Source organism: Chenopodium album, chromosome 15 (genome assembly GCF_948465745.1).
Source record: "Chenopodium album chromosome 15, dcCheAlbu1.1, whole genome shotgun sequence".
Classification (NCBI taxonomy): domain Eukaryota; kingdom Viridiplantae; phylum Streptophyta; class Magnoliopsida; order Caryophyllales; family Amaranthaceae; genus Chenopodium; species Chenopodium album.
The window spans coordinates 11330207-11357828 of NC_137848.1; the positions used below are offsets into that span (position 1 = coordinate 11330207).

At 34.3% G+C, this 27622-nt stretch overlaps 2 protein-coding genes and 3 pseudogenes across 2 annotated transcripts; 2 read left to right on the forward strand and 3 right to left on the reverse strand.

The window, feature by feature from the left end:
- Positions 1-1726: 1726 nt before the first annotated feature.
- On the forward strand, positions 1727-3302 carry LOC145581900 (flavonol sulfotransferase-like pseudogene; annotated as a pseudogene).
- A 3454-nt stretch (positions 3303-6756) lies between these two features.
- Positions 6757-11343, reverse strand: LOC145581901 (2-alkenal reductase (NADP(+)-dependent)-like; annotated as a pseudogene).
- Positions 11344-14445: 3102 nt separating this feature from the next.
- On the forward strand, positions 14446-15533 carry LOC145580798 (flavonol sulfotransferase-like pseudogene; annotated as a pseudogene).
- Positions 15534-16014: 481 nt separating this feature from the next.
- Positions 16015-20924, reverse strand: LOC145581902 (2-alkenal reductase (NADP(+)-dependent)-like). The gene is made up of 5 exons (XM_081638937.1): positions 20691-20924; positions 17104-17281; positions 16856-17020; positions 16612-16696; positions 16015-16476 (listed from the first exon to the last, which is right to left on the reverse strand). Exons 1-5 carry the CDS (start codon positions 20922-20924, stop codon positions 16098-16100), a joined length of 1041 nt encoding a protein of 346 aa, XP_081495063.1. The 3' UTR covers positions 16015-16097.
- Positions 20925-22197: 1273 nt separating this feature from the next.
- Positions 22198-27132, reverse strand: LOC145581903 (2-alkenal reductase (NADP(+)-dependent)-like). Its single transcript, XM_081638938.1, has 5 exons — positions 26639-27132; positions 24653-24830; positions 23645-23811; positions 23248-23330; positions 22198-22740 (listed from the first exon to the last, which is right to left on the reverse strand). Exons 1-5 carry the CDS (start codon positions 26867-26869, stop codon positions 22362-22364), a joined length of 1038 nt encoding a protein of 345 aa, XP_081495064.1. The 5' UTR covers positions 26870-27132; the 3' UTR covers positions 22198-22361.
- Positions 27133-27622: the final 490 nt, after the last annotated feature.

Consider the following 27622-nt stretch of genomic DNA (forward strand, 5'->3'; position numbering starts at 1 on the left):
AATTCTTTATCTTCATCTGCACCGCCATCATTGAAGGATTCTTCACAAAACTATAGGGGGTTGTTATTTGTCGCTCCCATTTTACCGGGTAACGCTCCCCTTTTTTCTTGAAATTCCAATTTTACCCCTAATATATAAATACGGTTTTTCCTTCCCAACCAACATTTCTCACAACAATAATATCAACATATTAATAATAATAATAATAATAATAATAATAATAATAATAATAATATTAATAATAATAATTAAACATATTACTAATAATCATATTAATACAACAAAATTACATTAATTATCAAATACTAAATCACAACAATAATCACAAGACATATGTTGATAAACGTACTTAACAATTTAAAAAAAAAAAAAAAAAAAAAAAAAAAAAAAATTTGGGACATCCGCCTAAAATTTCCGGATGTCCCTAGGTACATCCGCCTAAAATTTCCGGATGTGCCTAGGTACATCCGCCTGAAATTTCCGGATGTACCATGGAACATCCGGATTTTTTAGGCGGATCCCAACTTCCGCTTGAAATTTCCGGATGTTCCATGGTACATCCGGAAATTTTAGGCGGATGTCCTACTTACCGAAAATAAAAAAAAAAAAAATACTTACAGAATGATCCGACGCATTCTCCGGTGTACGTATGTTCCACTCGCCGTCCATGACCCAAGACCCGTCGGAAAATTTAACGATTTTTGAAAATAGAAATTTTAGGTGGTCGTGGGGACCGATTTGGTTGCAAGGTCATGGGGACCGATTTTGGGAAGCTCGGGACAACAATGTCGTGAAGTAAGGGTACCGTTTCATGTATGGTGTCCAAATGGGAACAAGTTCATTTTTATAACCCATATTGCATAAAGGGCATAGTGGTAATTTCAAGAAAAAAAGGGAGCGTTACCTGGTAAATGGGAGCGACAAATAGCAGTTGAGAAACTATATAATGAATTTTCTACCTTATTTTCTCTTTTGATTTCTCAGATAGTAAATGAGTAAAATGACTAATACAAAGTACTCCGGAAAAGATTTGATAATGGTGGATGGAGGAGGCGGAGGAGAACGTTGTACAGGAGAATGGAGGGGCAATTAACTTAAAGCTTGCAAGTTTCCCCAAAAAAATTGTACTCCGTATTATTTATGCAGGCCAGGGCCCACATTTAACTACACTTAAGTTTAAGTTGGGTTAATTTTCACCGGAAAAGTAGTTTAAGGTCCTTAACGATGAAAAAAAAAGTGCAAGGTTCTTAAAGGTGAAAAATTATAAATGTTAAGTCTTTCTTTTATACTTAATTCGAAAAAGACTTGTAACTAACCTTTAAAAATGCATAGAGATTATAGGTAGGAGAAAAGAAAGATGATTGATCAAGTAACATTGAAATAATTGAAAATTAATTTATTTGTAAATATTAAATAGAGAAACTTTAGGAGAATAGTGTCATTTGGGAAATGATAATGATCGAAAACATTGTTAGTGTCATTTTGGAATGATATGAAAGCAAGTAGAAAAACTACCACAAAAAAAAAATTAAAAAAAATGGGGATTTAAATTTTCCTGTTATTAAATATTAGTTGTCCGCATACTACCGTTTGAACAAGTGCATGTTAGTTGTAATATGGCTAGGAATTCGATCTACAATAATACACTAACTTCACGCATGCTAGTTATTGATATAAATACAAAACTTCGTTACATTATTTTCATCAACAACAATACTAGCTTTACCATCCTTATATTTTCATATATCAAACCAAAAATCCACCAAAATGAGTGAAAATCAAGGGAATGAGGAAATTCAACAAGTGAGTGAGCAAGAAGTTCAACAACTTATTCAGAACCTTCCCAAGGTAACAATTATGAGTAACAAACTTGAACTAGTAAACTATAAGGGCTTTTGGCTTCCCTAAACAGCAAACCACCTACAGGGCACCCTTATGTTTCAACGAAACTTTCGACCTCAAAACACCGATCTTATCATAGCTAGCTTCCCTAAAACCGGCACCACTTGGTTACAATCTTTACTCTTTTCGGTTGTTAATCGTTTTCATTACCCTAAAGATCAAAGCCCTTTGCTCAAACATCATCCATATGAACTTGTACGTCGGCTAGAGGTTAATGTTTATGGCAATGCCGCAGAGCATCCTCGGCCTCAACATCTTGATGAGCATCCTTCGCCGAGGCTTTTCAGCACCCACTTGCCTTACACTCTTCTCCCCGAGTCTATCATGGCTTCGGGGTGTCGGGTTTTGTACATTGGTCGAAATCCCTTGGACACGCTTGTTTCTTTCTATTACTTCTTAACAAAAATGTTGAGAAAGATGGAAGGTGATGAAGATCTTCAGGTTAGTATGGAGGACTATTTTGAGGATTTTTATGCCGGGAGGATATCAAATGGGCCGTTTTTTGAACATGTAGTTGGATACTGGAAGCAGAGTTTAGAGCGGCCTGATAAGGTGTTATTTTTCAAGTACGAGGATTTGAAGGAGGATCCGAAGCTTTATGTGAAGAGGTTGGCTGAGTTTGTAGGTGTACCATTTTCTTTAAAAGAAGAAAGTGAAAGTGTAATAGAAAATATAATAGAGATGTGTAGTATTAGTAATCTAAAAGAATTAGAGGGTAACAAAAATGGGTTGATTAACAAGTACTTTGAGAAAAGTAGCTACTTTAGGAAGGGGGAAGTTGGGGATTGGACTAATCATTTAACACCTTCAATGGTAGAAAGGATGAATAATCTCATGCACGAAAAACTTGAGGGTACTGGTTTATCATTCAATATGGTTTCCTTGGAGTAGACTTGGCAAACAGGTCATTTGGATCGAGTCAATTCGGGTCGGGTTAATTTTGGGTCAACAAATATTCGGGTCAGGTCAGGTCAATTTGGGTTTCAGGTCAAATTCGGATCATCATTTCACGTTAAGTTCGGGTCAATTTTTGGGACCAATTTTCTGGTCGAGTCAATTCGGATCGGGTTAATTTCAAGTCAGGTCATTTTGGGCATACGTTCATGTTCGGGTCAACTTCGTTTTGGGTCGGATTGGGTTAGTTCGGGTCATATTTGAATCAATGGTTTTGGATCACGGGTCGTGTCATTCGAGACGGGTCAGGATTGCCAGGTCTACCTTGGAGTGAAGTCTACTTGGCTGGTTGGGCCATCTGTGGAGAACTGGAGTAAGTAAATTAGGTTGTTTTGGGTCACCCCTGCCGGGTTAGGTTGAACCTTAGCTTAACGGGTTAACCTCTTTTGTTTTCTAATAGGCATAAGCAGTAAATTTAAATAAATAATTTTAAAATGTAGAAAAGTTTGGTCAATATTGTTGAGCAAAAATAGTATGGTGGAGTATCCCTTCTGTATCATTTTGTTGTTCTTTAATGAAATCTTGCAACTATTTACAATTTGAGTTTTGTAAATGTTTACAATATACTCCATCCGTTTTTATTTATTTGACACACTTTAATAGACACATAATTTTAGGCAAGTTTAAATGTTTAATTGACTTCTTATTTTTTTACTTTATTGTATGATACGTAATTGTTGGTAGTGTGTGGAGTATTATTTTTTTATTTTTTAATTTACTACTCAATGTATTTACTATTATAGTTAGTAAGTAGTGATTTTTTTTTTCGTTTTTGTTTTTATTGTACTATATTTGGATTAAAATGAGAAATGTATCTAGTCCTGTCTACTAAATAAATATATCTTCATAAGGAAAGTTTGTCAATTAAAAGTAAGTACATACTGTTTGGGTCCAATTTACTCCAATTGGACAGGTCCACAAATGATTCAATTACAAAGCCCAAGGTCAAAGGTTCCACTCTCCAAGCTATGCCAAGTCAGCGCATATACTTAGCTGCATGCTTGTGCATGTAGAGGTAGATGCAACAACCCAAAACGCATGTTTCACTGAATGAAATGCATCAAAACGCAGCCCTGTTCTTTTGAATTCAATCAACGTTCTTTGCGCCAACACATTTCCTTCTTTCCAATTTTTTCTCTTCTCTTTTCGATCAACAATTTTTGGTTTCCTTCTTCCCAATTCTCCCTCTTCTCTTTTCTTTCCTAATTCTCATCAAAACTTTCGATCAAAGATTCCATTATGATTTTCTTTTCCTCTATTTTTTCTCCTTCCTTCTTTAATTTCTCTCTCCTCTGTTTTTTTTTAAAAAAAATTTATTTTTCACTTTTGTTTCAATTTTTTGATTCAATTTTCGAATTGAATTTATTATGTGGTGAATTGTGCTTAATTTCGATTGATTAAGTTTATCTGATTTTTTGAATTCATATGAATTGAATTTTTTTAGCTTCGATCAACTTTATCTGTGTATGAATTTCATCTGATTTTCTGCATTTTTTTTATCAATGAACGTAATCATGCAAAATATGAATATATGCATAGGTTCCCTTAAATGTGAACATTAGCTTTTCAGATTGTGAACATAGGCATAAAAAATATGAACATATGCATTTCAGAAAGAAAACATAACAATTCAAAATATGAACGTAAGCATTGGTTTCCTTAAAGTGAATATAAGCATTTAAAAGGTGAACATATGCGTAAAAAATATGAACATATGCATTTAAGAAAGAGAACATATGCATAAACAGACTTAATGAGAATATTTCATGAACAACAAATATTTACTATGAATATTTACATTATGAACATATAAAATATTATTATGAATATAAGGAATTTAATTATGAACATAAAATATTAAAGAAATAAAAAATAATATGATTATGAAACATATGCATTATAAGTATTAAAAATACGACCATATGCATTTTAGAAAATGGACGTATGCATTCAAAATATGAACATATGCATTGGTTCATTTTTGAATGCGTATGGACATAATTAAGCATTTCAAAAGGTGAACATATATATATAAAAAATATGAACATATGGATTTAGTAAGTGAATATATGCATTTCAGAAAGTTTACAAAATGATTCAAAATATGAACATAAGCATTTAAGAAAGTGGACATTTGCATAAAAAATATGAACATATGCATTTCAGAAGGTGAACATAAGTATTCAAAGTATGAACATAAGAATTCAAAATATGAACATATGCATTTCAGAATGTGAACATAAGGTATCCGTTTGCTTTCACTAATTTTTTTGACAATTCCAATAAAAGATATCGAACAGTAGAGTATCGAACAATATTCAAACAAAATTAAGTGATAATCATATAAATTCAAACAAAATTAAGTGAAATTTACATAAAATTGCCTTTTTTTTGGGAGAATCTATTTGATTTTTCATCTCATCTCAAATATTCATGGTTGTTTTTGAAGAGAGAGAGAGAATTGTGTTTGATTGTTAGAGAGAGAAAATCATAGAGAGGAGTAATAAATTTCAGAAATTTAAATTTAAGAGTGACGTTTTTTTTTTTAAAAAAATTATATTTAAAAAATAATAGCTGTTGAAAGTGATGGTTGAGTGAGCTGTATTTTAAAAATATGTTCAGTTTTTGGGTGGGCTCATTTTGGTTTGGGGGCTATTTTAATGGGGCGCGTTTGAAATTGGGCTTGTGGGCTGGTGTTGCATCTAAAATAGGTGCACAAGGGTGCATCTTAGACCTATTGCCAAGTCCTTCACGGATCCAGTCAACGTGGCAAGCTCACTTGGCCCTAAGCCCATTTCTCCTATTATGTAAAGGTATAAAAACCATCAATATTCTCACTCTACATTCATTTCACTTCAAGCCTCAAGCAATTAATACTCTTACATAGCTTTTTCTCTCTAAACACTGTACTGAATTCGACATCGGAGGGGCCTTCCTCGGCACAACCCCCGAGGCCAGTTTACGCGTGTTTGCTGTGCAGGAAATCCTCGGCCTTGTCGGCACTTGGACCGAGTTCAGTCTTCAGCCCACTAGAAAGGACCTATCCGAAGGTCCCATTATTTCAAACCGAAACACATACTAAATGGAGACGGAGTAATTAATTCTAAGTTGCTATGTACTGGTGTTAGAATTTTACTTTGAAGGGAACAAGAGGAAAAATAAAAGGAGAGAGTGCAAATATAAACTTACTTCGGTGTAAGTAGAGAAAATAATGGGGTCAATGCTGAAACGCTTGGTCAATGCCGGAAAAGGGAGGGGAGGTTTCATCTAACAAATCATGGAGGTTTTTTTTTTTTTTTTTTTTTTTTTTTTTAAAACAAAAATCCTTTCAATAGGTTGTTACTTGCAAAATGAGGCATTTAAAAAGTTTTTACCAACAAATTTTCCAAAAAAAATCATATAGGGTCTTTTTAGATTTGTCTCAAGATATATAATACTTTCTTTGTTTAAAAAAAAAAATTACAACTCATCATTGACTAAAAGTGTGAGAGATTTGGTCAAAGTGTTACAAGTTTTATGAAACAAAAGTATTACTTTAACAATCTCAAATATTTTCTCAATAGTTATTGTTATACGAAGCATAATTAAAGATATCTAAGGTTCATTAATTGTGATTTAGGACGGAATTCCTCCCATGTTACATATTTACAATACTAAAAAAATGGACATTGTTTTAACCTCAATTTTCCTTCAACATCCCTCACATTTAAAGGCTTGTTTTTATTGATACATGATTTTTTACCAACCTAAGCGGCACCAAGAAAACACACATATTTTTCAATTTAGCACGAAGAATATATTTTCTAAGATATATAGTACAGAGTAAATTTTACTCACCTCCAAATATGAGAGGACATGGAAAAATCGTTCATACTCCCTTCATCCGAAATTAATAGTCAGTCACTCATGAGCAACTGCAATAACTTGTTTCCCAACATTACGACCAGTGAAAAGACCAATTAAAGCTCCAGGAGCAGCCTCTAGACCTTCAGCAATGTCTTCCACATATGAAATCTTGCCTGCCTTGATTAGAGGAAGGATCATCTCAAGGTACTTGGGATAAAGGTGATAGAAATCAGATACTACGAATCATTCGAATTCGTTTACTCACGATCACACTCAAGTTGTGAACACCATCAGATTGTTCTGGATTATATTGTGAAATCATCCCGCAAACGACGATTCTACCATGGAGTCTCATGTTAAGGAGGACAGCGTCAAGCATCTTGCCTCCAACATTTTCGTAGTAGATATCTATACCCTCAGGAAAATACCTGATTGGTTTTAGAAGAGAGCAAAGTTCGTTAATTACATGTTATACGTACATTTGAATTATTATTTTTTATTCTTTTATTGCAACTAAAAAGAAGCGGAGGTAGTAATTCAATTTTGTAAGGTAAAAAGAAAGGACTCACTTAAGAAGAAATATAAGTAAAATATCTCAAATGAGCCCATGAGATTTGATCCCTTGACCACAGAGAATTAGGTGAAAAACAATATTACTACTCGATCACCTCAACCTCTACGTGTGACTGATAATTACAATCAAGGAATACAAATTCTTACTTTATTTTTTTTTAAATTTTAACTTTATCCAAATCGTTATTCCATTTTTTTTAGATAGGTGACAAATTTGGGGATACTCTATCAATCATCATGGAAAGAGGAAATGTAACATAACATTTAGCATCACTCTTTGTATTTAACTTTTTTTTTTTTTCTTTAGTAAAAAACTGAATCAACAAGAAAAGATCTATTATGATGGTAATTTTAAATTCTAAGATAAATGAATTGAATCGCATGATCTTTATGTATGGTAACCTCTTTAATGCAGCATCCAAATCTTTTTCTTCCTCGTAATTGAAAGCCTCATCAAAGCCTAAATCATTCTTTAAAAGATGAACCTTTTGTTTGGTGCTAGCAGTTCCAACAACATAGCAACCAGCTAACTTAGCAAATTGGCCAACAAGTTGACCAACAGCACCAGATGCTGCTGAGATGAATACGCGATCTCCCTTTTTTGGTGATCCCACTTCATAAAACCCTGCATAGGCTGTCATACCAGGCATCCCTATATTTTTTCACATGAAATTATTAGTAATATTCTCATAACTAGTATGAAGTACATAGTACGTCTGTGATGATTTATTACATGTACAAAACACATTAAGAGGAATTGTAAATCGACACGTTTCGAATATCCATACATTGATCTCTAGGCATGCACTTGTAAAAGAATGAGAAAATACAAGTTGATATCAGATATTAACAAAACTTGTTAATATCAAGGCTAATTTTGTAAATTTAGCTATTGCACCAAGGGTAATTTTGTAATTTTAGCAACCACACCCCCTTTCTCTCCCCTCAATCACCACCGTGCTACCTCTACTACCTCCTATAGCACCACTTTTAGCTTCACTAGCCGACCACCGCACCACCTTTACCTTCACCAATCGACCCCAGCCGACCACCACACGGCCTTTTCGTTCACCTATCGACCCCAGCCGACCATCGCACGACTTCACCAGTCGACCACCACACACTCTCCAACACCACCAGTCGACCGAGCACCAACATTCGACCGCCGCAACACCACTAGTACGAGCAAATTCCTTTCCCTAAAGGGTTTGTATGGCCCCAATTTTCATAAATTGCTACTAGGGTGTCGTTTTTTTGGCCGGCCGGCCGCTTTAGATCTGCAAATGTTGTCGACCTTGGGCATGGGAATGAAGGAGAGAGAAGGAAGTAGTGGCCATGGGAATGGAGGAGAGAGAAAGAAAAATTGGTAATGTGAGGGGAGGAGAGAGAAAAATTGGTGATATTAACATATTTTTGTTGATATCGGTTATTAACTGGGTCTGGCTCGTAAAATAATACCAAGTAGAACTTATGATTATTCAATGACTACATAAAAATTGTGGCAACTATATTAGTTTTTAATCTAGACTCTTTATTTTTTAGGAGGATATCTTATCCATTCATTTATTTGACTTTTTATTTTTTTAAAATTCAAGGCAAAAAACAATGTTATCAAAAACTGCTTTTAACAAAAAATAACTCCTTCTCCATTGACATAGATGTTCTGATTTTCACAATTGTTTTCCAACAAACCTTTCAATAAGAGATTGGGAAATAATATCCATATACATAGTATAAATGTATAATAAATTTGGATTTCTATTTATGTAATCAAATACGGGAGTAGCAAAAACGATATACAATGGTACAGATAAAAGAGATGATTAATGATGGAACTTTGCGCTGAAGTTCTGATCTCTGATCTGTTGTGTATGAACTTTAATTTGATTCTTTGAAAACAATGAATTCATGGTTTGTGATGGATTTGTATGATGATCAAGTAGTGTAGATTGTAGAGAGGAAGGGAATAAAGCCTAGTTTTTTAAAAATAGAATATTTTTGTCTAAGTCAACTAAATGAATGATGTTGATTTAATATTGATAGGTGTACGACCATGATTTAAAAAGTACAGTGGCTACAAAATTTGTGTAGCCATTATAAAATTATCCGTAGAGCTTATACCATGGTAAGTTTGGTTTGTGTTTCAAATGAAGGATCGGAGAGATTGGAAGTTTTATAACTTTTATTCAAAAATTTGCAAAAGTTTTATTTGTTTAATTTGGGGTGATTAGAGATGGAGACTTAGGGTCTGTTCTCTTCGGCTTATTTTCAGTTCAGTTTAGTTCAGCTCTAATAAGTTCAATTCAGTTCAATTCTTATCTTAATTTCCTTCTGTTATAAAATATTCAATTCTGTTCAGTTCAGTTCTGTTCAGTTCAGTCTAACTCCAATAAGTCCAGTTCTGCTCAATTCAGTCAATGAGAACAGGCCCTTAGGCCTTGTTTAGTTCACCTTATTTTTATTTACTCCCTCCGTTTTTAAATACTTGCTATACTTTTCTTTTGCGGCCGTTTTTAAATACTTGCTCCATTTCCTTATTTGGAAATCTTTTACAATATTTAATTCATTTCTCTCAACTACTGGATTCAACTTAAATTATATTTTATTAATTTTATATTCTCTCTCCAATTCTCTCAACTACTTTTACTTTTTACAATTTTTTATTCTTCCATCTACCCCACTATCTCCTTATTTTATTACTTTCTTCAATTTCTCCTAAAACTCCATGCATTTTATTACTTAAATCATATTTTATAGAGAAATAGAGCATGGAGAAATGAAGCAAGTATTTAAAAATGAAGGGAGTATTTCAGAAAAAATAAGTTCAAATCAGATTAAAAAAAAATAAGTTCAAATCAGATCATCGTTTTATGTGCAGTTTTTTATCGCTAAATATCTTTAATTTCGTAATGAAAAAAATTATGAAAATCACATATTAATAAAATACATATTATTATAAATCTAACAAGACTTCAATTGATATATTTTTTCCATATACATTATCGTATATTTAAGGTCAAAGTTTGGCCAAATCAGATTAGATCAGACAAGTTCAGATAGGTAAAAATAAGATGAACCAAACAAGCCCTTAGTTGGGGTAAGTATTCTAGGCATTAGTTTAGGGAAAGTGTTTAGGGCCATTGGTAATAGTTTCTTATCTAGTACTAAATGCTTGCAAAGTAAAATATGTTATCTATCCTTAGGTTGGTTCAAGGAAACCCACTTTGATATACTATCTCCGTTTATTATTATGTGCAATTCAACAAAAGGGTATTGTTTGTGATGAGACATAAAATATTCCTTTGTTGCACATAATAAGAAACAGAGGTAGTAGTTCAATATGAATATAAAGCAAATAGTAAAACTCTTTGTAATAAACATTTCGTACCTTTAGATCTAAGTGGTGTGAGTAGGGTATTTATAGGCATTTCAAACACGACAACACCTCTATAAGTATTTTTGAAACATCTTGTAATTCCCCATACTAGATCTCCTTTCTTGTAGTTGTTGTGCTTGGATTCCAATACTTTGGCCACTCTTGGATTCCAATACTTTGGCCACTCCGTATCCAGTCAATGGCTACAACATGTGTTTTAAAAACAAATTATTACTCGAAATATTTTTACGAGTTACAAAAATATGTCACGAGATCGATACAAATTAAAGTAAATATGTCACGCTATAACGAGTTGATCCCTATACCATGCATCGATCATCTAGCAATAATATTAAAATTCGAGAAAATAGAAAAACTCGAAAGGTAATAAGAAAAACAATAGTAAGTGATGACAGATGGTGAAACGTTACCGATCCAACAAGAGTCCTATGGGCAGCAGGCATGTTGTTGTCATCGTTAATAAGATTTCGAATGTAAGGATCACAAGAGATGTAGAGATTCTTCACAAGAATATCATTGGTAGAACAAGATTCTGTAAGTTTAAGCTCAATCTTACTAGTTTTCACTTCCATGTCTGATTCTTTTGGAAAACGTTTGATTACATAATTCTTCAATATTACTTGCTTATTTCTTGCTTCATGATTTTCTTCCTCCATAATTTCTTGTTTTGGACAAGAGGTCTTTCCACCTTTGATTTATTTATACATGCATGACAGGCCAAAAATATGGACCATGTTTAGCAGTTTAGTACCTGTATTTTGAATTTTGATCATGTATTAGCTAGTTCAAACTAATTCTTCTTAAAGTAATTTAAAAAGGTATTCAAACTAATTCTGTTTTTAATATACGGGTATACAAAAATGACAATGACCCAACTTTTTTTAAAAAAACATATACATGCATATTCACCTGGATGCAAGGTGCACCTAGAATATTTTCTGCTCATTTAATTTTATATTTGCTCGGTTTAAAACTTTAAACTAGTAAAATGAGCAAAAAAAAAAAAAAAAAAAAAAAAATCAAATGAACTAAAAAATTACCCTTGAATACATCTACCTCTAATAATTTGGTTAAGGGTCTATTCACATTTATTGAACCGAATTGATTGAAGCTGAACTGAATTGAACTGATTGGAGATGAACTGAACTGAACTGAATATTTTATAAGAAAAGGAAATTAGGAGCTGAACTGAATTGAATTGATTGAAGCTGATTAGGATATTGAAATATATGAGGTATTGATATACAAATTTATTATGATTTAATTTCTTGATTATGTCAAATTGCCTTCGCATGCTTTGATTATATTATCCGTGGAAACTTCTTTCACCTTTGTATTTTTGTTGGCTACAATTGAATTTGATAATGCCAACTCCACTAGCTGATATTTTCATAGTCTCGACTCTGCGTCATTGATGACTCCTCTCGCTAAAATATCCATTTGATATTATATTAGTGTTTCTGTAAAACTTATACTTCCGTCCGTTTTGCAATATCTAAAATGTTTTGCAATACCCATTTGATATTTTCCTGTCGTGTGAGGCTCGTGGCGATCTTTCAAATTGAAGTCTATGGATGACCCTACCCATATGTCATGTCGTGCTAAATGGCCTTAATACTTTTAAATACTTTTACTTCATATTAAATTGGTAAAAAATAAGCAAGAGGCTTGTCATGCTTGTGTTAAGCTTGTATCAAATTTAAAAAATAATGTCAATGTACGACCCATGACCTACCAACTTGCTTCTCATGTCCTATCAAATCAATTTTTACCATGTCTAACGGACCTTTGTGCTGACGTATGTGCATAGCACCTCTAAGTGGAGCCTTGGGAGACGCAACATAAATTGCCTAAACAATTAAAATATTTTAAAAATTGATCAGTAAATTTAAAAGTAACAGTAAACTAACACTGTTGGAGATTACAATATATTAGATGTAAAGTATTTGTTACTTGGTTTCATTAATGCAAGAAATGTTAGTTAGCTAATGTAGTACTAGTACAAGCAGATGTAAGCTCAACTTCAATGGCTACACTTTCTCTCTTCTCTTTTCTTCCTCCTTAAACTCTGAAATTTAACAAACACATATTTTTATGAGAAAGTAGATGAGATAGAATGAAATGTTATGTATTTAATAAAAGAAACATAAAAAATTAAGGGGAACAATAGAACACAAAATATAAAAATGAATGATCAAATTGGGAGAGTATTTAATTTATTAGTGCTTTAAATTCAAAAGTATCGTGAAAGCCCAAGTTATGTTTATTATTAGGAAATTTAGTTAGGAAAAATCTTTTAAAGCAATTTTTTTGGCAACTAGAAACCAGATTATAAATTTTTTTGTTCAAAACAACTAAGGCTCACATTCCGACATTGACCTCCCATGTGCAGGTCACATGACCTTTTTTTTTACTAATCTCACCCCTTTTCTTCTAATTTTTCCCCTAATTTCCCTCTAACCTCTATTGTATTTAATCTTCCCCCGTTTCTTCTAATTATACCCCATCTTCTCGATCTCTCCTCTCTTAAAAAATGAGGTAATAAATCATCTTCAAGCTATTCTCTGCCATGGCGTACGTCACCCTAAACTCGCAAATTAATCAATGAAGATATGAAGTGAAAATAATTTACAACCACCCTAAACAGTAAGTTTAGTTAATTTATTGTATTTAAATGATGTCTATTTCCTTTTCTGGGTATACTTTCTGAAATTTTGCTGCAATTGCTCTGCCATGGGTAAGAACAAAGCAAGGAAGGAAGAAGGAAAGGAGTTGCCTCATGTTCTAAGAAGCTAAGGGCGACCAATTGCAAAGTTATACATAAACCCATATACTTTAATGAAGCCATGGATGCTACATAATTGAGATAAATAGATGTTGTTAGCGCAAATTTAAAAGGGGAAAAACCCTAATTTTCAAATGCCTGCATAATTGATGAACTGGTAACAATTATAGATTAATGTAAGTGTATCCTACCATCCTTGGTCGAAATTAATTGCCAAAAACAATAACTGCAATTAATTCAAACTACCATGGTTGAAAGATCTTCAATAAGAGAACAACCTAGCTAGTAAGAGATGAGAGAGAAGAGGGGGGAAATTAAAAGAAAAGGGGGAATATTAATAACAATAGAGGTTAGAGGGAAATAGGGGCGAAATTAAAAGAAAAAGCGTGGGAATAGTAAAAAAAAAAAAAAAGTCATGTGACCTGCACATGGGGGGTCAACGTCGGAAATGACCAAGTCAATGTCGGAATGTAAATCTTGGTTGTCTTGAACAAAAAAAATTTACAATATAATTTCTACTTGCCACAAAATTTTAAAAAGGTTTTTCCTAACAAAAACAATGCTTTAATGTGTGTATAGGCTAATATGCTAAACTAATTTAGTTTTTAGCTCGTTAAAATATTGAAGGTGCAAGGTGGTATTCTAATTTAACCGAACAATACTTGGAGGAGTGTTATGTGAATGAACACCTAAGCAGATCTATTAATCTAACAATTTAACTTATTAAATATTATATTAATGATCGATAATACGGAGTAATAACCATGCCCTCCATGCTCGGTGTTACACTCATCAACTCCACTTAATTGACAGTTGGAGCATTACAAAACTATACACCTAATTAAAGATGCAATATGTCGGCATACCCACCTTTTGGACATGTGGAACAAACTCTAGTTGTATATATGGTTACTAATTCTACAATAATAATACACTAACTTTATGCTGTTGCTATATATTACAAAACTTTGTTAAAAAATCCTCCTTTTTTCATAAATCAAACCAAAAACCTATCAAAATGAATGAAGATAAAGGGAAGGAGGAAATACAAGAAGTAGTGAGTGAACAAGAAGTTGAACAACTTATGCAAAACCTTCCTAAGGTAACAATAATGAGTAACAAACTTGAACTAGTAAACTATCAAGGTTTTTGGCATCCTAATATAAAAAACTACCTTAAGTGCACCCTTATGTTTCAACGACACTTTCAACCTCGAAACACCGATATTATCATAGCTAGCTTCCCTAAAACCGGCACCACTTGGTTAAAATCGTTACTCTTTTCCGTTGTTAATCGTTTTCGTTACCCTTATGATCAAACCCCTTTGCTCAAATATCATCCACATGAGCTTGTGTATCGGTTAGAGGTTGATGTTTATGGCAATGCTTTCGAGTATCCTCGGCCTCAACATCTTGATGAGCTTCCTTCCCCGAGGCTTTTCCACACCCACTTGCCCTACACTTCTCTTCCTGAGAGTATAACGACTTTGGGGTGTCGGGTTTTGTACATTGGTCGGAATCCCTTGGACACGCTCGTTTCGTTGTATTACTTCTCTATAAAAATGATGAAAAAGATGGAAGGTGAAGATTTTTATTTTAGTATGGAGGACTATTTTGAGGATTTTTATGCTGGGAGGATGCCACATGGGCCGTTTTTTGAACACGTGGTTGGATATTGGAAGCAGAGTTTGGATATTGGAAGCAGAGTTTAGAGCGACCTGATAAGGTGTTATTTTTCAAGTATGAGGATTTGAAGGAGGATCCGAAATTTCATGTGAAGAGGTTGGCTGAGTTTGTAGGTGTACCATTTTCTTTAAAAGAAGAAAGTGAAGGTGTAATAGAAGATATAATAGAGATGTGTAGTATAAACAATCTAAGAGAATTAGAGGGTAACAAAAGTGGGGTGATTAACAAGTACTTTGAGAAAATTAGCTATTTTAGGAAGGGGGAAGTTGGGGATTGGACCCATCATCTAACACCTTTAATGGTAGAAAGGATGAATAATCTCATGCATGAAAAACTTGAGGGTACTGGTTTATCCTTCAAAATGGTCCAGCCTACTTCGTTACCGAAATAGGTTACTTCTTGATGTGTATTAAATAGGCGGGTTAGGTTGAACCTATTAAAAAAGTTTTATCTTCTGTTTCATTTTGATGTTTTATGTTGAAATTTTGTAACATTTCACAATTTGAGATTTGTAAAATTACCGTATTCATAATATATTTATCCCGTTTTTATTCAGTTGACAATTTTGATCAAGATAAGTGCGTAAATTAAATTGGTGTATCTTTATAGAGTATAAGGAAATTGTGTTAGCCAAATAGAGATGGAGGCACTATGGAAAAAAAAAACGGTAATTAAAGTATTGTTTGATTTGTCTCACTAAGAATTCCAAGAATTTTATACATTTGTACTATTGTTAAGGAATAAGGATGTACAATGACATGCAAAGTCAAACCAAAACACGCACACACACAATTATTCAGGTAACAAAAGAAATGCAAAATGGAAAAGTACATGAATAAGCTCAGTACACATCTAAATACCCAATAAACAACCGTCTTTCAAGAGTAGAAAGTACCCAATTCTACTCCATAGACATCACCATGCTCAACACGAGATACTCATGGCTCATTTACCGTTACTCACGAGCCACAACGACGAGTTGCTTCCCAACATTACGGCCAGAGAAGATCCCAATCAAGGCAGAAGGAGCATTCTCTAGTCCTTCAGCAACATCTTCAACATATGAAACCTTGCCTTCCCTGATGTATGGCAGGATCATTTCCAAGTATTTAGGGTAAAGATGATAATGATCGAAAGCTATAAATCCTTCCATACGAATGCGTTTAGCTATAATATTAGATAAATTGTAAACTCCCTCAGGTTGTTGGAGATTGTACTGTGAGATCAACCCACAGACTGGGATTCGGCCATGAGGTCTCATGTTCAACAGAACCGCGTCAAGCATCTTCCCTCCAACATTCTCAAAATAAATGTCAATGCCTTCCGGAAAGAACCTAAACAAAGCAAGATCTCCAAAATATCAGTTAGTATTATTATGGATGTTCCACTAGCATTACTGGCAATGGTCATTTAGACATTCAGTTTTGCACAATGTTAAATATTTGGCCTAATGCATCATACATACTCACCTTTTCAAGGTTGCATCCAAGTCTTCCTCTTCTTTGTAATTGAAGGCTTCATCGAATCCAAATTTGTTTTTCAATAAATCAACCTAACATGGCAGGAAGTTATGAGAGCAAGGTAGAACCAGATAATTTCAAAATCAGAAACAGAGCTTTTTATTGCAAAGTTATATGAACATCGCCTTTTAAATGTGATATATAATGGTATCAAAATAGCATTTAAATGTGTTTGTCAATAAGAAAATCATCTTCTCTTTGCTACCAGCACTTCCCACAACATAGCAACCAGTTAACTTTGCGAGTTGTCCAACTAATTGCCCAACAGCACCAGATGCCGCGGAGACAAAGACACGATCTCCCTTCTTAGCAGATCCAATCTCATACAAGCCTGCATAGGCTGTAATGCCAGGCATTCCTACATATTGATAGAAGGCAAACATATCAAGTGATAAAGAGATTGGAAGGCTGCAACATTGATGAATCAATAACGAAGCTTACCAAGAATCCCAGTATAGTAGGAAAGCGGCACATCTGTATGCTCGATTTTAAAGGAAAGCTGAGGTGATGAAACAAGACTATATTCTTCCCAACCAGTAAATCCCCATACAAGGTCGCCTGCCTTGAAGTTAGGATGCCGAGAATCCACTACTTTGGACACTCCATATCCGATGATGGGCTGCATATATTCCGCATCTTAGTTAACAGAAATCACAAGTATCAACTTCTGCTTCATTAGGACTGCTAATATATTTACAAATTCTTTCCACCTCGAAAGGTTTGGAAGGAACATGCAAGCTTCTTTTTCGTTAACCCAGGTATGTACCTTCCCTCTCATGATATAGTGCCTATTCCCATTTTTATGGTTGAACTGTATTTATAAATCTCATTAAGAAAATTTTGATTTTTACCACCTTCCAATAACGACTTTGTCGAATTTACCACCTCCATAAAAAAAAGATTTACTTTACCACCACCAAAATTTCCAAAAAATCGATTTTACCACCAACTAACGGATTCCATCCATGAATCCGTTAGTAGGGCCCACATTTTGAACGTTTCTTCTTCATCTTCCCCGATCTTCCATGTCAACCAACCAGCAACGAAATCAACTACCTCGGTTGGTCGGAATTTCGTGTGGGTTTCGCGTCTGGGTGGTGGTGGTTTCGGGTCGCGGTGGTTTCGCGTCTGGGTTTGGATGGTGGTGGGGTTGGTCGTAGCTGTTATGTGGTGGCTAGGGGAAGGGAGGGGCTGGTCGTAAACGGGCAGGGGAAGGGAGGGGCTGGTCGGAAACGGGGAGGGAGAGGGATGGGGTGGTCCGAATCGGGGAGGGAGAGGGAAGGGCTGGTCGGAATCGGGGAGGGAGAGGGATGGGGTGGTCCGAATCGGGGAGGGAGGGGGAAGGGGTGGTCGGAATCAGGGAGGGAGAGGGAAGGGGTGGTCGGAATCGGGGAGGGGGAGAGGGATGGGGTGGTCCGAATCGAGGAGGGAGAGGGAAGGGCTGGTCGGAAACGGGGAGGGAGAGGGAGGGGGTGGTCGGAATCGGAGATGGTGGCCGGAATTGGGTAGGGGAGGTGGGGCTGCCGGAATTGGGTAGGGGAGGTGGGGCTGCCGGATTTAATTTTTTTTTTTATTTTTAATTTTTTTTTTTTGTTTTTAATTTTTTTTGGTTTTTTTTTTTAATTTTTTTAAAAACTTACCCAATAATATAGCGACACGTGTGCAAAGTAGGCCCACTAACGGATTTATGGACGGAATCCGTTAGTTGGAGGTGATTGGTGGTAAAACTGATGTTTTATTTTTTTATGAGGTGGTAAAGTAAATCTTTTTTTTATGGAGGTGGTAAATTCGACAAAGTCGTTATTGGAAGGTGGTAAAAATCAAAATTTCCTCTCATTAATTAATAGGAAAAATTGGTATAAACCATCTTTTTTGAAAAAAGCAGTTTTTTTTTTTTTTTTTTTTTTAAGTACTTAAGTTTTTTTTATTGCACTACCCCTATTTCAAATCTAACGGATTGCATCTCAACCATCCACTTCCAAATCATCAACCACAGCAAAACCTTCCCTTCCATCTCAACCATACAATTCAATTACCTCAATTTAGGGTTTGAGAATAAACAAATAAAGACTACAATTTAATTTTTGCAGCAAAATTAGGTTTGGTTTTTTAGAGCTTTACTCAATTTAGTCATGCATTTATATAGAGGAAAGGGTTGAATGTTTTTGGAAGTGGAAAAATAAATGATTTAAGAGGGAAAAACATAAGTTGTGGGCTCTTTTGACTTCTCAGTCAAATTTTTGGAAAATTTGTTGAAAACCATCTTATAAAAACCAAATTTTGTTGAAAACCATCTTATAAATTTTTTTTTTGTCAAAACACACCTATTTTAAAAATTTTTTGTCAAGGCACACCTATTTTACAAATTTTTTTGTTAAGTCCCACCATTTCACCGGGTTCCGATTAATTACTTACATTTCCGGCGTTGACTAACACGTGCACCTCACATGACCCACTTAACTCCACTTTTTTTTTACCCCCCCCCCCCTTTTCCCTCTATTCATTCCCCTCTTTGTCACTCCTCTTCATCATAATTTGGTTTTTATAGTCTTTTATACAATTGCACGGAAATGTAAGTGACTAAGGGGGAATGAATGGAGGGAAAAGGGGGGAAAAATAATTGAAAATTAGGGTTAAGTGGGTCACGTGAGTTGCACATGCTAATTAATGCCGGAAATGTCAATCAATAGTCGAGATCCGAAAAGTGGTGGGATTCAACAAATTTTTTTTTAAAATAGGTGTGTTTTGACAAAAAAATTTATAAGATGGTTTTCAACAAAATTTGGTTTTTATAAGATGGTTTTTAACAAATTTTCCTAAATTTTTCGTCAAAATTTGAAATAGGGGTGGTGCAATAAAAAATTTAGGTACTTAAAAAGGTGATTTAGTAAAAAAAAAATAATAATAATAAATAAAATATGGTTTTTTTTTTCAAAAAAGTTGGTCAAAAAAGATGGTTTATACCAATTTTGCCTAATTAATACGATAAAATCTAGTCACATCTATACTTATATATTAAAAAGCGTTCCTAAAATAGAATATGTTCCACGTGTCAACTTTTTTTAAGTTCGACATGTCAGTTATATAATGACATGTCACTTTCACAGGTCAACTTTTGCATCTAAAAAATGCTTATAATAATACTTGAACTCAAGACCAACAAGTATTAAGTTAAAAGTCTTACCATCTTAGCCATTTATTAATTTTTTTTATCCAACAAAATTATAGTTAATTTAGATAAGTTAATTTGTGTTTGATTATACTATTTGTTTCCCTTATTTAATGATTAATTTTGACAACTAAAAAAATGTTTATAACAAGACTTAAACTCGAAACCAACAAGTCTTACTATCTAGCAACCCGGAGCATCATCCGAGCCACACACTAGTGCAAATCTTAAAAGCCGTGTAAAATGAAATACTAAGTATTATATGGAATGGAGAGAATAACAAATTGCTATGTTACTTGGACTCGGGTATCCATGTCCAACATGGGTACGTGTCCAAGCGTCCGACTCAGCTATTTTGTGAAAAAATTCCATGATTTTGAACTAAAAATAAAGTGTCCGAGTGTCGAGGGTCCGACACCGGTACGTGAGGTGAAATGAAGTGTTCGAGTAACATAGAAAAATTGTCTACATAATTTGATTTAATGATTTTAAGACTCCAAATGCCTATTTAGCACTTCAATTATGAATCCAATGAATGAAATTTACCAACAAAATATTCTAGACAATAAACCAACACCAATTAAGCATACAATATAATCAAATTGCATACACTCAAATAAGTAAGTAGCACTTTTATTTCTACTCTGTCTTCTTCCTTAAATTACAGTTTAAAAGCACATTACCTTAGCACATAATTTAAGATAAGAAATCAACTCATAAACTCTAAAGCACATATCAACATCACTAAACAACAAAATAATCAGATGATTAATCAACAATTATAAAACTAATCACAGCAAAAACAAAAACATTAATCATTAAGAAAATCGAAAAGGGTATTAATCAAAATGAATTATACCGATCCAGGTACGAAAGAATCAACATAGGAAGCGCGATCACGGTTAGTCATACGACTCCTCATGTAAGGATCACAAGACAAGTAGAGATTCTTAACAAGAATCCCATTAGAATCTTCTGGAAGTTTAAGGTTAATCTTGGAAGTTTTGAACTCTATGTCTGATTCTTTGGGAAACTCAACAACATAGTCTCTTAAGATTACTTGTTTGTTGCTCACTTCTTCTACTTCCGCCATTGTTGCTCTGTTTTCTTTTCTGGAAGTTTCTGAATGTGGGTAATAATGAAAAAGCTTAATTTGGGTTGAAAATGGAGATTGATTTTATAGGAGAGAGAAAAAGTGTGAAAGTTGAACGTGGGTGTGTATGATTGTGAATTTTGTGATTGTGAGATGTAGTCATACTTTTTCATTGCTGTTGTTGACTGTTCATGTTCACGTTTTTGAAGCTGTTACCATTTGAAATTTTGAACAGTAGTGATTTGAGGATCATTAGAATATGTGGTTATCTAAATTGTTGATTTTGAGATATGAATCCATATGATGGTTGGATGAGAAATAAATTATTATTCTTAATTTGTTGTAATATGAAATCAATAACTATTATAAAACAGAGGTGGTATAAAATGCTATGTATGGTTGACTTAACATAAAGAGTTAAAAATGAAAAAAAAATAATCAAGCTAAAAAGATGGAAAATACAAATAATAATACGTTGTATAAGGCCCTGTTCACTTCACCTTATTTTTGCTAAATTGAAATTATTTTTACTCAATTGAAATTATTTTTGCTGAACTTAAATTATTTTTATTAAACTGAAATTAATTTTACTGAACTGAAATTATTTTTGCTGAACTGAACTTATTTTTGCTGAATTGAACTTATTTTTACTAAATATTATTTTTTTTAAGGTGAAGTGGGCAGGGCCTAACCTATAATACCAAATAAGGAAAGGTATTGAATATTTATTCTTTGTTAACTGATTTTATTTACTTGATGTACAACATTTTTTGGGAAAGCGTCTCACTAATTGTGTGATTAACCAAACAAATATACTTGCCCATTATTCACCCTCTTCAAACTACCTCAAATCTTCCCTAAAAAAAAAAACTACCTCAAATCAGTAAAACACCATACCTTTAACACACCTCCACCCTCCCCATTGAAACATACCATTCACTCCACAAAACCACCCCTGTACTGAAGATCACTGCCCTCCCCACCAAAACCTCAGCCCTAACCTTCTGAAACATCCACCGGAAACCACTACCCCCATCCCTCCGCAAATTTCTCTCCTCAACTCTTCTCGTCAAATAAGTTGAAAAGAACAGGGCTTAAGAGGGGAACGCGTAAGAAAACCCATCCCTAATACGCAAAGATGAATCCAAAACAGTACAAGCACTCTCTAAGTGAACATAAAAGGCCAAGACATATTAATGCACAACAGCACAAATGTCTGCTCTATATTTTGTTGAGCACATGATCTAACCAAGATATCTTAATTAGAGTAGTATAATCAAGTAAGAGTATAAAAAGACGTGCAAAATGCACAAGTACCATACACATTTATTTTAATTACTACTATAACATAATCTTTCAAGAATAGAAATCACCCAATTCTACTCCCCACAAACACCATCACTTACAAGCTCAACACAGCATGTTCACACTAAGAATTTAGTCACGAGACACTACAACAAGTTGCTTCCCAACATTACGGCCACAGTAGATCCCAATCAAGGCTGCAGGAGCGCTCTCTAAGCCTTCAGCAACATCTTCAACATATGAAACCTTGCCCTCCCTGATGTGTGGTAGGATCATTTCCAGGTATTTGGGGTAGAGATGATAGTAATCAAAAACTATAAATCCTTCCATACGAATACGTTTGGCTATAATTTCAAACAAATTGTGGACCCCCTCCGGCTGTTCGAGATTATACTGTGAGATCATTCCGCAGGTTGGGATTCGGCCATGGAGTCTCATGTTTGATAGAACAGCCTCAAGCATCTTCCCTCCAACATTCTCAAAATAAATGTCAATTCCCTCTGGAAAATACCTAAACAAAGCAAGATATCAAGATTAGAGAACTGCAGGCTTAATAAAATCTTTGAGATTTGTGTCTGTGAAAAACAATTCCCACAATCGCACCTCCCTCCCCTCCCCCATTATTTTTTTACAGCTCATATAATACATTTTCCCCTTGTATTATGAATGTTTCACTCTAGCAATGGTCACTTAGACATACCGTCTTGCGCAAAGTTAAGGATTTGGCATAAACATTATATGATGAATGTTTCACTCTAGCAATGGTCACTTAGACATACCTTCTTGCACAAAGTTAAGGATTTGGCATAAGACAATATATGATGAATGTTTCACTCTAGCAATGGTCACTTAGACATACCTTCTTGCACAAAGTTAAGGATTTGGCATAAGACAATATATGATGAATGTTTCCCTCTAGCAATGGTCACTTAGACATACCTTCTTGCACAAAGTTAAGGATTTGGCATAATACATTATATGAAGTACATATTGGCAGTCAGTACATGTAAATACTCACCTCCTCAAGGTCGCATCTAAGTCTTTCTCTTCCTTGTAATTGAAGGCTTCATCAAATCCAAATTTGTTTTTCAATAAATCAACCTAACATGCAGGAAGTTGTGAGAGCAAGTAAGAACCAGAAATATATTTCAAAAATGGCAAAAAGGTTTTAATTGAAAAGTTATATGAACTCTCTACCCAAAAGAGGGATTGAACAGCTGAATTTCAAAAATCATCCTTCAAAATCAAGTGATGATATTTAATGGTATCCAACTAGTATTCAAGAACTCTCTACCAAGTGCAACTTACATCAAGAACTTCCATTTGTCAACCATAATTTTAAATGCTAAGATTAAAAATCATAAAAGGATGTCATCCACAAGTAATAGTCAAACATGTAGAATCAAGAAAATCACCTTCTCTTTGCTACCAGCACTTCCAACAACATAGCAACTATTCAATTTTGCAAGTTGTCCAACTAGTTGACCAACAGCACCAGACGCTGCAGAGATAAAGACACGATCTCCCTTCTTAGGAGATCCAACCTCATAGAAACCAGCATAGGCTGTCATGCCGGGCATACCTACAAATTGATAGAAGCCAAACATGTCAAATGATCAGAATTATTGTATGTTGGTAGCTGAGAAGAGATTAGAAGGCTGCAAAATTTCTAGCAGGAACCACCTCCTGTTGGAAAAAAATTTCTTACGGTATTCCTCAAGGTCTCAGTAAAACATCTTTTCATTTACTTCTTAAAGCCCAAATTCTGAAAACAGTTTATATATTGATACGCGAAAGCATACAGGTAAGTCATCCTGGATTATGTATGATTTCTTTCCCATCTCTTTGTGGCCTATAGGCAGCGGGGTTGTGAGTCCCAGCCCTGATCCCTCAGTTATCCTGGATTGGAGTGATGAGTCTGCCTTCTTTATTGCCCTCATCAGCAATCAGCACTAATTTACAAATCTACTACGTATTTCTCCCTCCTCACAATCAAAACCTTAAATTTCATAAAATCTATTCACATGCTATAGTTTTTACAACCAATTCAGATGCCTAACCCTGTAGAATTTTATCCATTTATAAAATCTTCTATAAACGCTCCAGACTACAGCATATTTTATCCATTTATAACATCTTATTCTTCTGCTGAATGCTGATAATTAAAACTGAAGTTATTGCTTAATTCAATGCTTGTCAAGTTCTTGCAGCTCTACCCACAAATAGCATTTCCAGAGAACATTCAATGGTTTTTCCAAGCAAATAGAACAAAAACTGAAATGAAATAGTCGGAAAATTTTCTAAACTTCCCATCATTTTATTCACCCTTCCACCCCTCTTATGAAAAGATACTATAGTTCAACTAGTACCACATTTTTCAGAGTTCCTAAAAATTAAAATTAAAGGAAAACACAAAAACTTACCAAGAATCCCAGTATAGTAGGAAAGAGGCACATCAGTATGCTCAATTTTAAAGAATAACTGTGGAGATGAAATAAGACTATATTCTTCCCATCCAGTTATTCCCCATACAAGGTCACCCACCTTGTAGTCTGGATGCCGAGAATCCAGCACTTTGGACACTCCATACCCCATAATGGGCTGCAAAAAAAATCAGCATTTTAGTTAACAGAAGTTTCACGCACACCAAAAAACCTCTATCACTACTTTTTATTTAGGAAGAAAAAAAAAAGTATCAAACTTTGCTCTTAATTTCTGTAGGACTGTCGATACATTTACAACTTTTCATGTTTAGCATGCCATAATTCTTATTAATTATTCAAAGGCCAACCAAATTCTATATAATGGGTCAAGGAGAACGTTGGCAGGACAAGGTAACAAGTTGAGGCAAAGCCACAAAACAAAGCTCAACTCCCTAACTCTAGCTTTAGCAAATCTCCTTATCATTCTTGTAGTCTGAAAATTTTCTATTTTACTCGATAGGTAACAAGTTAACAAGGAAGCAGGCCAATTATGGGTCACTGACTTATAACGTTTAATCATCTTTCATAATTCATACACGTGCACATCGGCAGTCGGAAATTATCACCTAAAGATCTCATGAAACAGAAGAATCGACAAACATATTGAACATAAAACCTTTAATGAAAGGTGTAGAAGAGTGATCATATCCATAATAGGTGGAAAATCAACTTGTAAACGTTCTGTGCAAGTGTTGATAGGAAATTACATCCATTATGAGGGATCAGATCCATAGTATTGCCACTAACAACTTTAAAACGAGCTGCAATTAGCACACAAACATGTTAACCAGAGATTATTAAGTACAATTCTATAATCTTCTACGCCTTTTTATTGAATTTACAGGGTGTTTGGAGGGAAAAGAAAGCGTAGCATTCATTTTATTATTCGGATACGACTTCACTCAGTGAAGGGAAGAGAATTAGAGGGATCCAGTTCCCGTCCCCTTCAACACTATGTTCAGTCAACTATTTTGGAAGGAAAGGGAGGGGTCGGAAGGGAAGAAATGAGCTTGCATTTTCCTTCTAAACTTTCAAACACTTGAAGGATTTAACTTATAAGAAGAAAATGAAAATGGATTCCTCCAGTCCCATTCCTTTCCCTCAACCCCCACATCATATCCAAACGAGGGAAGATTGATCCCTCACTTTCTATACCCTCCCTCTAACTCTAAAATGCCCTACATAAACCATATTTGTGAGGGGATATAAGTTGAGGGAAAAGGAAGGAAAGGAAGGTGAAGAAAATGAATTCTTCCTATTCTCTTCCATTCCTTTCTCCCATGTCATGTTCAAACAAATGAAGATGAATCCTTCACCTTTTCTTCTCTCCCTTTCTCTCCAAAATTCCACCATCCAAACACACTCGTAAAAAAGGATAATAGACTATGAAATCAGTGATTTCATATGCATAAATTCATAACAAATTATCTCACACCATTCAAAAATGCCCCCCCAAAACCTCTTATGCTAAACATCTCCACAAGTAGCACCCATGTTGCCAAAAATCAATGCAACAAAATTTATTAAACCACCATCAGTTTTGATTTTAACATTCCAAAAGCCTATTTTAACACTTATAAATTTCCCAAATAACACATGCAACAAAAATTTCTAGATTATAAAACGACCCTTATTAATACACTTTAGCATACAGATAATTAAATACAAATATATTTCATTTTAACTCTGTCCCAATCCTTAATATAGAGTTTATAACATCACCCTAAAGTCCTACACTATAAAACATGAAATGATGAAAAAGAAAGGTAGCACATTTACAAATTATTTAACCCCAAAACGAATTAATTAATTAATTAGTCAATCAGCAAATATTAAAATAATAACAAGAGGTTGAAAAACAAACAATTAATTAAACAAACAATCAATAAAAAAAATGAAATGGGTATCAATTAAAATAAAATATACCGATCCAGGTACGAAAGATTCGACATAAGTAGGGCGATCATGCTTGGTCATACGACTCCTCATATAAGGATCACAAGACAAGTAGAGATTCTTAACAAGAATCCCATTAGAATCTTCTGGAAGTTTGAGGTTAATCTTTGAAGTTTTGAACTCCATGTCTGATTCTTTGGGAAACCCAACAACGTAATCCTTTAAGATTACTTGTTTGTTGCTCACTTCTTGTCCCGCCATTGTTGCTCTGGTTTTTTTTCTGAAAGTTTCTGAATGTGGGTAGAAATGAAGAGTTTTTTTCTGGGTTGAAGATTGGTGGAGGGTTGGGTTTTTATAGGGGAGAGAAAAAGTGTGAAAATTGCAGATTATATTGCACCGATTTGTGAATGAATGAGATTATGAGGTGTAGTGTACACACATTTTTTTTGCTATTTTTGACTGTTTAATGTTCACATTACACATTGAAATCGTTATCAATTTTGCAACTATACCTTGCAAACTTCTAGTCACTCATTTTGCCTATTTTTCAATAGTTGTAAACTTGTTATCGTACAATGTTTCGGATTTTAATACAAACTCCGTGCACTAGAGATATATGGACCATATGGTAGACAAGGAAGGATTAATGAAAGAAAGATCTAGGTATCAAAAACTCCATAGTACTCCGTATGTAATTAGCTTAGAGTTAAGAGGATTTATTTTTCACTTAAGTTTGGTCTAGTGAAAAAAATTGTAATTTTCAATCTTGAGATTGAGATTTTAATTCTCACTAGAGAAAGTTTGGCCCTTCTTCCCTCACTCTCAAAGTGCCTGACCCTTAATGTAGTTATGATATTACTTTTGTTTTCTTTTATATGAAAAATTCAATTTCTCAATCACATACAATTATCAATAGAAGTTTGAAATATATCACGGGACTTGATCCAAACTAGGATACCACCTATAAAGATGATGATTTTGGGCCAAGATAGCCAACACGGGCATGATTTAGCA

What these genes read in the sequence shown, in the direction of transcription:
- LOC145581902 (XM_081638937.1), bottom strand. Translation starts at nt 20,924, where the DNA reads ATGGCGGAAGTAGAAGAAGTGAGCAACAAACAAGTAATCTTAAGAGAC. An exon ending in CTACTATACTGGGATTCTTG is followed by an intron (nt 17,021 to 17,103) that starts GTAAGCTTCGTT and finishes ATCAATATGTAG; the next exon opens with GAATGCCTGGCATTACAGCC. An exon ending in AAGTGCTGGTAGCAAAGAGA is followed by an intron (nt 16,697 to 16,855) that starts AGATGATTTTCT and finishes TCCTGCCATGTT; the next exon opens with AGGTTGATTTATTGAAAAAC.
- LOC145581903 (XM_081638938.1), bottom strand. Translation starts at nt 26,869, where the DNA reads ATGGCGGGACAAGAAGTGAGCAACAAACAAGTAATCTTAAAGGATTAC. An exon ending in CTACTATACTGGGATTCTTG is followed by an intron (nt 23,812 to 24,652) that starts GTAAGTTTTTGT and finishes ATCAATTTGTAG; the next exon opens with GTATGCCCGGCATGACAGCC. An exon ending in GTGCTGGTAGCAAAGAGAAG is followed by an intron (nt 23,331 to 23,644) that starts GTGATTTTCTTG and finishes CCTGCATGTTAG; the next exon opens with GTTGATTTATTGAAAAACAA.